Source organism: Falco punctatus, assembly GCF_963210335.1.
Source record: "Falco punctatus genome assembly, chromosome: 7".
NCBI lineage: Eukaryota > Metazoa > Chordata > Aves > Falconiformes > Falconidae > Falco > Falco punctatus.
In genome coordinates, this window is record NC_137587.1 from 16,199,446 (window position 1) to 16,211,648 (window position 12,203).

A 12,203-nucleotide genomic window follows, 5' to 3' on the forward strand; every position below is an offset into this window, starting at 1 on the left:
ACTTGCCAAGTTGGCAGGTATTCTTAATGAACCAAGGAGAAACCTTTCTCTAATCACTTTATGAAGGATGCACACTTGGAAGTTACCCTAGAAAAAAACCTAAAACATTAAACCACTATGTCATTAACAACAATATCGTAGTTCTGCAAATCCTGCATTCAGGAAACTACTTCCCTTTTTCTTCCACATGTGGCTTTATGCTAGGCAATTACTGTGTCCTCTTAAAACGGAATAAATTTATTTCAAAACACTATTTAAACAACAGTACTGTTGAAAAGCTGCATCCTTACTACTTCTGTAAATAACCATCAATTAAAAACAGCATCAGAAGTCGCTAAATACCTGGGCCTCAAGAAATTCTGAGAACCTGCTAAGGTCCCCGTTCAAAAAGGCTTTTACACACTTCAAAGTCCCATGGTAATTCACATTACTCACACACACACAAATACCTCACTGAACTTGAGCCTACACCTAAGATACCATCTCAGTGTATTTGAGCACAGCCCTACATAAGGAATTCTCCATTGTACAATATTAAGGAAACTATAAGCAGTGTCTGACTAATATCGAATACACTTAATCAGTGATATTTAATGGGTAACGCAGTGACTGAATTAAAGCCAAACACTCAAAACTGGTATAAAAAGCATCTTTACTGAAAAACTTCTGAGAATGAAATTGCGTATCCATTAATCAAATTACATTACTGATACTGACAAGAATTCAGTAAAATGTTTGCCAAACCTTCTGCTAGTCCACAAAGCATTCAGTGAAAAATATACCCAACGGGTGATGTTACACAAGCAAACATTTAAAAAAGTCAATGCACAAACAGCAATTACTTTTCTAACTGCTTTTTTTCCCCATCTGTTCTCCAAAACATGTAGAGGACAAACATCCCGTGGATCACTTTTCAGTCTCATTCTCAGGTTCGCTGTCTCCACTATCACTGTCTCTTCCCGGGTGTTCTGGCATTGTTCGATGTTCATCCACTTCGGCCACTTTCAATTCTCCTTCCTTTACCACTTCTTCCCCTACCTTATTCTCTTTTTCTTCTGCATCTTCCTGCGTGTCTTGCACTTCACTTTCTACTTCAGTCTCTTGAGTCTGAGTAACTTCTGGTTCTTCAATCATGGCAGGTGGGGGCAGTAAACGCTAGATGATTAAAAAAGAACTTATTTTCAGTTTTTACAACAAATACATCTATTCGGGTGCCTATTCCTATTTTAGGTTGGACTGTTTCACCTTATATTTAGGATTTTGCATTAGATAACAAGTTAACAAAGACTTAAAATTTAGAAGCCCTAAACATTTGAAGGCACTTAACTCCTCTATAAAAAAAATAAATAATTAAGAATAATCTTGGCTCACACAATGGTCTTACTAGACACATTTTTAGCCTTAAAAGAGGGTGTTAAGAACTCAGTACTTCTAATTCAAGTATATCAAACACATTTCATTATCCCAAACAGCCAGACAAGTAATAGGGCTATGGTAAATCCCTACTTGGAGCAACAGGCACATTCCTACCATAATCTCACTGATTACCATTTCAGACTCCTATATATGTTTAACTTGCTTTTTGAGGCCTTTAACAGGCCTGTCTTTAACAACTCATTCCAGTAATTTCCCCTTGAAATACCTTATAAAATGCTGTGTGAATGTTACCCATAGGTACACAAGTTTCACAGCTGTCAAGTTCCAGTAACAGTTAAAGAAGTGCTTACACATTTCTCACGTAATACTTCTAGAAAAGTAATTTAGTATATTCCAAGTGTTTTGCTCACAGCCAAAAGAGTAGTTTGCAAACTATTATAAGCAGCAATAGTAACTGTGTCACAGGCTTTGGGGGAAAAAACCCTCAAGAATACACTGAATTGAAGAGGATGGATGAATGCTATACAACTCCAGGTTGTACAGAAACACTCATACTTCTTGCAGACTGACATTATTTAATGACTTGATGGATTTTTCCTTGGAACGCTGTGAAGCATTTTAATTAAATGAAAGTCGATAAACGTCCCATGGTTGGTTGTTTAGTTTTGTTTTGCTTGAAAGCAACTTGGCTTCACGTGACTAAATGTTTTAATTACAGTGAAGTCTTACTGCCAATTAGATGACACTAATACTACAAATTTCTGACAAGCATAGGCAAATCTATGAAGCAATTATAACTGCCAGCAGAGATATGAAAAGCGCTTTTTTGTAGACTTTGATGTTATCATACTGGTGTCTCTAATTAATTGTTCACAGAAAAATTGTTTTTCAAAACCAAATATGCTTTAATTACAAAAATATATTCTTGATGCATGAAACAAATTCAGACTCTTTCTTCTTAGATTTAGTTAGATGCATGTTGTGCTTCGTGACTACTACTGTTAAGACTAGCGTAAAAGAAAAGGAAAAATATCATGTTGTACTAAATAGGGCAAAAGAAACGTAACGCATGCTTTTCCCCCCCCCCCCCCCCAGATTACTTTTTGGCTTCTGCTGCAAGGAGTATGTGACTCATTGCCACAGTAGGAAAACAGCAGTTTTGTAACTAATTTTAGCTAGTACTGAACAAGAATAGGATGCTAAAAAGTAACTGGTATTAGCAGAAGGATTGGATCCATATCTGATAAAGATGTCAAGCAAACCCATCTTTTGGTAAAATTTAGATGCTGTCATCTGCTTTTCAGGACATGTATTCACTTCTTAGTTTTGACAGGGCTATTCATTTACATCTGAATGTGACTAAATGCAGTGTCCATTGAGTCTTCATCACATACAATCTGCACAGTTGAGAGATCTCCAACTATATTACACAAATTGCCTCCAAAACAAGTCACATCATATGCTTACAGGACTGGGTTTCTAACAGCAGTGAGTTCTCACTACTTTAAAAAAACCCATACAGTTACAAGAAGAGATTTTAGTAGTGTCACTCCTCTTTCTCCATCCCCTTTTCTTTACAGCAGATAATTAGAGCACTTCCTCAAAACAGCGAGAAAGTATCCTGTCCACCTGGCAAAGGCTTCTTCTGCATAGCAAAATACTCCAAATCTGGCTGAAGCTATGCCTTCCAGAAAAAAACCAAATCACTGGGTAAGAACTGCAGAGAAAAAGAAATTTACTATTTGAAAGCCTGACATTCAGTAAAAGGAGAAGTTTTGGGTTCTGATCTCTACTGATTACACTGTTCCATATTAGATGAAACAGTCAGTGGAAGGTGGAAGGAAGAAAGGTGATGGCAAAAAATCCTTGTATTAAAGAACAGAACCTAGACCTCAGAGACAAGTTCCTCGGACTAATCTGTTTAAGGATACAGAGCCATGCTACCACTCTCCTCCCACAGTCAGCTAATGCAGAGTGAGGAGTGCCCTTTTACATACATTTTTTCCACTTTTGAAAATTCTTCAGAAGAGAAAAAAAACAAGGGAACTGCAGAGTACCATGAAAGAACAAATTAGTGGTGATATAATCATGACACACCCACACATTAAGTGAAAGGTGATGCAGTTGAGCAGTAGCATTTAAAACCTCTCCCTTTCTGTTTACTATCAACTACCTCTAGGCATTTACAGATCCAAGTATGCTGAGTAAAGGCAGCTTTCTGCTCAGCATATCACCTAAACTACCTTAAAGCTCTGCTTACATACGTAAGATGACAAGATGTTTCTGTTGGGTTCTGAATTCGGCTTCAGGGATTAAACGTGAACAAAAATGGGTACAGAAGGGAGAAAGCATCTACAACTGCTTCCAACCTCATGCTACTTTGCTTGGTGCTGAACTAGTGCTGAAAAAAAACGCTCCAGAATAAAAACGCTACAGCTGCTAGCCAGCAGGGATAATAGAGTGAACTAACATGGTTAAAATGGTTCCAAGACATGATCTGGTCTTTCTATACACTACAGGCTTGTCATGAGAACCTCTACTGCAAAATATTGTTGCACCATGCTGTGGTGCTATAATACCACTAGCTGCACTTACCTGAAACACAGCACACAAGTTTACTTCAAGTAAATACTGGTCAGGCTAGTTCTTTACTATTAATGATGAATTTTTGGGCCCAGGCAGAGCCATGTCTAGCACTTGGTATCAATTACTCCTGGTTTTGGGGACTTCAAATGGGTCTTAAATTACTAAAAGACACAGCTGTTACTACTGCAAGATTTTAAAAACTTCAATGTTCTCACTCCCAGTCATAAAACTTTCTTGAATTTTACACATAATAGGAAGTCTCAAATCTCAGCAGCATCTCATGTCACTTGCTAAAAAAAATCAGTTTTACTTTAAACACACATCTTCCAAAAGTTAGAAGGTCCTTACCTGTTGATAGTGGCGTGTACTCTGTATCATGTGCATATACATATTGTACACAAAGTTAGCCATTTGAGGCATGTTCTTAATAACATGTATTTGATGAGATGGTCTTTCTCCATTCTAAGGAAGGGGCAAACAAGCAGACACTCAGCAAGTAAAGCAAAATAACCATTATTCAAAGGTTATTTAACTATATTAGAAAACAAACTCTTAAGAAATGCTTTTAAAGGAAAAAAAAAAAAAAGCCTAATTCTTTGGAAAGATAGGAAGTATAGGTCTTACAGTTTGGGGAACTGGATTAATCACAATACTGCAGCCCAAGGAAGAAACTTCAAATGGAAAGGTCAGGTTCTGATGCTTACTCTATAAAGTACATCGTGGACTTGAGTCACTTAACATATTGAGGCACAAATAGTTTACGATCAGATTAGGACCTAGCCTACTTGTCCACCACAGTCCAGCTCCTTCTTGCTCACACTCGCTGACCGTGCCCACCACATTCTTTGTTGCACAGTGGACCTGAAAGTTTCCAATGAAGGGCTCCCTCCCGAACTTGTCAACAGCACTTAAGACCAGGGAAAGATCTGTAACAATTTTGAGTTCATGCAGGCACCCCTTCTCAAAGCTCAGGAAGCAATGCAGATGTGCTCTTCCATTTCTTCATTTAGCATCTTACTCTGTGTCCTGGGCTTAGATGATCAATAAAAACCCTTCCCTAAAGATCTAGTGCAAATCATTATGATTCCTATTTATGAACCTAGTTCAGCAACAAAACTCTTTTGTGATTCTGGCCTCAATTTAAAAAAAGTTGATTGGTTACCCTGAATTACTCAGTCAAATGTAATTTTACCTCTTTTAATGAGAAGCAATTAGCTTTGTGTGGCCCTTCTTCTATTTTTTAGATAACATTATTTTGTTTCATAACTAAAAATTTACCTATTTATCACAAATGAAAATTATTTATTGACTTACACAGGCAGAACTTAGGAAAAAAACCCAGATGCAACAACATATTGATGACTAAGTTTTGTGGAAAGATCAATTAAAAACAGTTAGTGTGTATCATGATAAAAGCTAACTCTAGGTACATAATTATCCAAGAGGCACTGGTTTAGCAAAGAAGATGGTCCCACCTCTTATAGCCCACTCAAAGTGGGCAAACACCCCCGCCCCCCCATTACAGATAGCAAAATTCAGAGCAGCTGTTCCTACCTGTCTTGCTGTTGGAAAACATTCTGTGGGAACAATATGGAGGTGAAGTGGTCGAGCTGTGAGTTGGCTGAAAGCTGGAGTTAGCTCAAAACAGTTCTGGAACAGTGACACCCTTGCAAAGATATAAAGCCCGAGCCTGGCTCTTGACATGGCAACAACTAATCGTCGGACATCCCTTCAGAAAACAAAAAAAATCAATCACGTTCTTTTTCACTGATGACACAGCTCCAATAAAAATAACTAGAAGGATGTAGAAGTCTGAATTAAAGGAAATTATTATAATCATCTGCTAAAATACCATTTTGTCTTTAGATTTTCTCCCTACATACTGTTTCAGTAACTATCAAATCCTTGAACCATTATGTAAGGGGGTTCACTGTACCAACAATGATTATGAAAAAAATCACCCTTTACTATTTTCCTAGACTTCACAAGAAAAGATAGACACTGAGAAAAAAATCATAACAGCACTTCTGTATCCCTGAATGAGTAAATGTGAGTTTGGTAACTCATCTAAATACTGCTGATTAGACAAGTCTTCCTCCACCCTACCCCAAAACTGAAGTGCCAACTTTTGAAACTACACATAATAATGTAATGTGAGCAGTGACCAAACAGTTCTGAGACAAAATAAACCAAAGGCTTGCTTACAGGGAGGAGTCTATGAGAAAATTTAACCCTGCATTCACTGAACAAGCATTACATGCCTATTGTTCTACTAGGGTGAAATCAAGTCCAGCCTATCTGCAGTAATATAAACTAGTTATAGAACAAGAGCCGTTACCGAAGGATAAAGTGGTTGTGAAGAGGGTACCAGTTATAAAAGGAAGTATGTCTGAACTTCCAATACATAACATTAAACTTCATTTCTACTACGTACTAAAATAATTGAACATGTTTGTATAATGACTATGAACATCTTTCTGATACAGAAAACATGTAGTTTAATGACACTACAAGAGTTTCTTCTTACATACCTAAGGTGGCCTACAGCTTTGGTACGCACTAGTGAAAGGAGAATATAATCATTTTGTTGACCTTGAAATCTGTCCACAGTTGTTACCTAGGGAATCAAAAACCAAGAAAAAACCTCCATAGGTTAATCTTTGCCATTTCAATTAACAGTGACACCAAAATTTTAACATCAACTTCAGACTGAGACTGCAGTAAAGGGGAAGAGAAAGGAAAGCACTTTAACTCTGGTTAAGTAGGTCTTTAACAAAAAAAATCATCAGCCTGTTCTTTTTGGGAGATGTTGGGAGGAGCTTTTGGCTGACTGTATAAGTTTCTGTTACATTTTTATTCAATTCAGGCAGCTAACAGTAAGGTACTAACACTGAAAGATTGTTGAAAGCCATCAGTTTTACAACACAGAGTTTTAATGTGCAGAATTAGTATCAGACTTTTATAGCCATGTTTTTTATTTGTTTCATTAGATTTTATCAAGTCATTTCCACTCTGAGTGGATCTTCCTGAAGGTGTGGGTTTGGGGTTTCTTTGGTTTTTGTCTGGTTGGGGTTTTTTTTGAGGACAAAATAAGCGACAGTTATTCTGTCTCATGTAGTTGGTAGCCTTTCCAACTTCACCGACTTCACTTAATTTGTATGTCAAATTACAAACAGGCAGAAACAAGGGCACTACTCTATGAAATTCCATAGAATGTAGGTTATTGAATGTGTAGTTGACCAGGGAATACTTGTGCAGAAAGCTGTGAATCTATTAGTCTGTTCTATAATATAACAATTTAAAAACAAACAAACCAGAACCACTCTAATGACTGATATTTTAAAAGTCACCTTGTTTGGCCGTCCAATCAGTGGATTATGTCCACACCGCTGATTAATGACATCACGAATCAGATGCTTCTGTCCATTGTATGTTGTCAGGATACTTATCTTGTCTGCAGGATAACCAAGCAGGCACATATACATGAAGACTGCCACAACATACTCTGCTTCACCAAGATTCTTAAAGTTTAAAAGAGGAGAAAAAGGGGTTACTCAACTTGTAGGGTTGAAAAGAACACCACCTCTGATGTTAACATGTATTTAGACAAAAGCCTCAGTGCTGAGATAAATGTCTCTAGATCTGGTGGGTTTTTTGCTTTTTAATAAAAGCCATTTTGAAAGAGTAAAAGAACACTTAACTTCATTTTGATTCCTCTTCAGAAAACTGCTGAAAATACCTACATCGATATTGTTAGCCACTGATTGACACCTTCCAATATTCATGCAGAAGCTCCTAGTTTTATTTCAACAACATTAAATTCTAAATACTTAATAGTGCTTAAATACAATAATAATTAAATGTTAAATATAATTTAGTTTTATGGACCAGTAAATATTTACACATATTTATCTACATGCATTAAATGCTCATAGCTGTCTGCACAAAGGAACTGCCACCTTAACTATTATTATTGCAGAACTCAAACAATATTTCATTTTTTTCCTTCTTAAAGGTCCCATGCCCAAAACCCCCACACCTGATAGGTAAAACTGGAATTATTTGTTAAAAAGTATTAGAAGCTGATAATCTACAGATACCTGTATGTAAATACAGGCATTTAAAAAACACTTAGTGCCAATATAACATGGTTCCAAATATACACGCAAACAAGTTGCAGTAACTCACTCTCCAGTAACCTGAAAGTAAAAATTAGTTGAATTCGAGTAAGTAAATTTCTTTCAACTATTAATTAGGAAAAAGACATCTAGATTATTAAATCCAGTTATTTCTATAGCAGGCCATATGCTTACTCAATTTCAAATGACCAGCTATTATTTTGTATTTCCTAACTTTTTTTCTGTGCCATAATAAGAAATAATGTCTGTCCCAAAGCATCACTCTTTTGGCTACAGGAAATTTTGTTCTATTTCCAGACTGAAGTTATTCATAGCCTGTTTAAATCCATTGTCTGTCAACAAAAATTACCTTCCAGGTTAAAAAGCTGTTCTCAATTGCCGACATTTATTCCTGCTCTGTTTATACTGAGACTCTTATCCCCACTTGGCATAAATTTGACTAGGCTGGACATACCAGCCTCATTTATTTTTTCTTATTAAATGGCCTCTGCATTACTTGGGAAATGCAGTTGCCAGGCATATCAAACACCTGTGGGTGTAAAGCTATTCCGCAAATTTTAATCCCCTTTAAGTCTGGAAAGAAACACCCAAATTCACAAAGAGAAATAATACATGGCATCAAACTGTTACCTCATGAAAAAGCACACAATGCCACAAACATACTCTGCTAATATCTCTCAATCCTCAAGATCACCTTTGGCCCGGGAGTGGTCTAAAGCAGTGCTCAGATTCTCAATTACCAGAAACCCATTTTTAAGGCACTAATTTCAGCTGTTCCTGTTCCACAGGACTTTTTTACTACTTGTACATTACAGTGTTAGAGCTTAAAAAACAAAATCAAAAGAAACTCTGCCCTTCAAACAACTCTGCCTTCAATTTAGATGTGAGTGGATTATGACTCACCGTTGCTTTCTTCACTAATAGCATACTAGTTTGTATTTAAAAACACCTGAGAGGAACCCAAGCAAAACTTACAAATAACTTTCATACCTTTTAAAAGAATAGATTAATATAAGTCTCAATGATCTTCACAGGGGGGAAAAAATGACCATGAGTATTATCATGTTAAAGCCTATTCTTTGCTTTCCACAATATTAAGCAAAATATAAGGTGTTAATTCCATATTTGAATTAAACCATTAACCCGCACACAGCTCCAGCTTCTAAATTTTCCAAAACCCAAACTGGTGATTTAGGCACCAGAGTCTGTTTCATCACTGTTTTTAAAACAAGAAAAGTAAGAAGACTGAAAATATAAGCACCTCATTACAAGGTTTTCCTATATTTAAGGGAAACAGACAGAAGCTGTTGTTGATGGCTTAATTTGAAAATTTAGTTCAGAAATGCCAAGGCTAGGGTTTTTTTGGCAATTTCCTTCAGCCTCAATGTCTCTCTGCCTCTTAGGTATATTTCTTTTAGTACTGTTTCATTCTTTGAGGATTGGGCTTTTCAGCATTCTTCCATGTACATCAATACAGCACCTCTTCAAACTCATATGTGTCACAGGGCAAACTTCAATCCTTCTTGTACAGGGGAAATGCTACTGTTTATTTCACTATCATGGCAGTGGCAGTACAGCTGAATTACAATGAACTTTTAATTTGCCGTAGGCCAAAACAATGTTTCACAATGAATTATATACCAAATCTCACCCCTCCCATAACGCTGAGAAAACACAGATATCAAGCACAGTCATTCACTTTAAGCAAAAAGTACAACATAATAACTTACCATTTTCAACATTCAAAACTCATTAAAAGCAGAAAAAAAAAAATCATGCGCACATATGACTCAATTATCTGAGAACATGAATTAAACATCAGTTTACTGTATTTTGATAGTTTGTCTTCATTGCAGATTTAATAAGCCATAACCAAATCAAGTAAATTATACATATAATACTTCCCTTACCTGATAGAAATAAGGATTGGGTTCAGACTCTCCCACACCATTGAAGTCTTCCACATTTATAAGCTGGAAGTCATACAAAAACCCTGCATTGGCTGTTCTGAACTCCGGCAGAAGCTGCACATGAGGCAGGTTACCCAGATTCTTGTAACGCCAGTTATAGAGGTTACACAAACTGTTCAAAAACACACAGACAAACCCCGAATAGTTAAAGCTGGCTCTTGAACTCATTCAAAATAGTTCAGATATGGAAGCATTGATCTTGAAAGTGAGGGGTTCTGTGTAGGCTTTCAATGAAAAAAATAATTTTGCTGGATAGCCTGTATATATATATAAATGAACATAGACAAGCTATCCAGCAATTCTTTATTTTTAAGTTTTGATTCTGTTTGGTGTTCTATCACAGAAAACTTCAGATTTCACTGCAGTGCAGTACACTCAGCTTTTCAGCCTGTTCTAGTTCATCAGCTTTACATCGAAGGGTACAAATTTTGCAAAGGAATCTAGTAGGAATTCTCTTTGGTAACAAAACTTAAGGATTATTAATGCTTCTTGACCAAAAGGAAGGAGTAAGAGAAAAAGGATTTTCTGCATTATCTGCTGTAAAGCTTCTTACTGCAAAAAGAAATTTATTTTATTTTGTGTACTGCCATGTATTAACATGAGATGTGAAGGAAAGCAATCAAAAATCCACCCAATTCTGAATCATCTCTGGTACTTATAGGGACAGTAATATAACAAAAATGCCTCATCCACAAATGCACAACAATGTCCAGACCAGATAAAGTAGCAGATAATTCATGGTGAAGCTACTACCTACATTCAGAAAAGACAAAGCATAAGGAACTGTGGAAAAAATCCTTGAAATTGCCTGCAAAGAGAAGGAATTCTGCTCTCCTATCTCAAACAGATTTGCTGAGATGTTGCAAAGTAGTAGATGGCAAAATGAATTTAATTTATCATCATACTCAGATATAATCTGCATTTTAAAAATCATACTCAACTGTTGTTCATGTGACTAGGAAGTAATATTCTACCACCCCTAACATTTCCTACATGAAAAAAAAAAAAAGGTTATTTGTATGGTTCACTCCATTTTATGCCTAAAAATTTAGGATTTATAATTAAACTTAAGAGCCGCAAGATTTCATGTGAAGTAATTTTCTCTTTTTTGTTTCTTCTTCCCTTCTTAATACAACACCACAAATATGCACTTGACACAATAAATAAATTTGACATCTAAATTACCACAATGAAATGACAAATACATGGATAAAAAAAAAAGGTATCTTACTAGAGAGACACAGTATCTCTTTCAATATAAAAAAGGCTTTACACTTTTGCATGGACAACCTGATTGTCTCAAATCAAAGCTAAAGCTCTGCTGAAATACCACAAGGAAAGCATCCTTTTGCAGACTAAGGGAAATATTTTATAGTCAAATCAAATCTTTATTTAGCCTTGATTATACTAAATACATTAGTTTAGAAAAGGAATTTTCTGCAAAAAAGTCTCAACTGCAAAAAGCCCTAAACACTTAAGACTACTACCATACTTTTCAATATTTTCATTAAAGTACTCATACAATAGCAGAGTACTACTATGTAACAAAAAAGAAAGTAAATCTGATTACATTTCAGCAAAGTAAAATCTGCCTTCCCAGTCTAAGCTGAAACAAACGGAACAAAACAACTAAAGTTTTGCGTATGTAATTTTGTAAGCTTGGTTTTTATTGTTAGGATAGAAGTTTGCACTTTTCCAATTTTTCATCTGGTGATTTCTTACAAGCTAGATATGCAGTTTTCTCTGTCTTACCTTGCTCTTGCTCTTCCCTGTGCATCCAAATCAACAGTTGGCACTCCAACACGGACAAACCGTGTAAAAAGAGACTGCTCCATGTTGGAGTATTTTTGAAAAGCCATGTTCTTAATGACTGGTGGCAACTGATGATGGTCACCAATCATAATCCACCGCTTCAAACGACTGAATCCATCCTGGGGGTTCTAGATTTAAACAATTACAACTATTACAATATAATCGAGGCACTCAGTTTACAACACATTAATAGTCACACTGGCTGTCTTAGTCTAAGCCCTAAACAAATTTCAACATTTGTTCTTAAGCTACACTGAACTGCAGCCATTTTAAAGACTTTTAGCTTCTTTCCAAACTACTACCAGAAAAAGGGAGTAAA

The 12,203-nt window shown here is 36.1% G+C and overlaps 1 protein-coding gene across 1 annotated transcript in view; it reads right to left on the bottom strand.

The window, feature by feature from the left end:
• Positions 1 to 635: 635 nt before the first annotated feature.
• The window catches only part of AQR (aquarius intron-binding spliceosomal factor), a 55,631-nt gene continuing 44,063 nt past the window's right edge, over positions 636 to 12,203 (bottom strand). The window contains exons 29-35 of the mRNA XM_080394730.1: positions 11,825 to 12,012; positions 10,013 to 10,184; positions 7,314 to 7,484; positions 6,495 to 6,580; positions 5,518 to 5,692; positions 4,312 to 4,425; positions 636 to 1,155 (exon numbers count right to left, since the gene is read on the bottom strand). Coding sequence (XP_080250856.1) covers positions 907 to 1,155; positions 4,312 to 4,425; positions 5,518 to 5,692; positions 6,495 to 6,580; positions 7,314 to 7,484; positions 10,013 to 10,184; positions 11,825 to 12,012 — 1,155 coding nt within the window. The 3' untranslated portion in view covers positions 636 to 906. The remainder of the gene's footprint in view (positions 1,156 to 4,311; positions 4,426 to 5,517; positions 5,693 to 6,494; positions 6,581 to 7,313; positions 7,485 to 10,012; positions 10,185 to 11,824; positions 12,013 to 12,203) is intronic.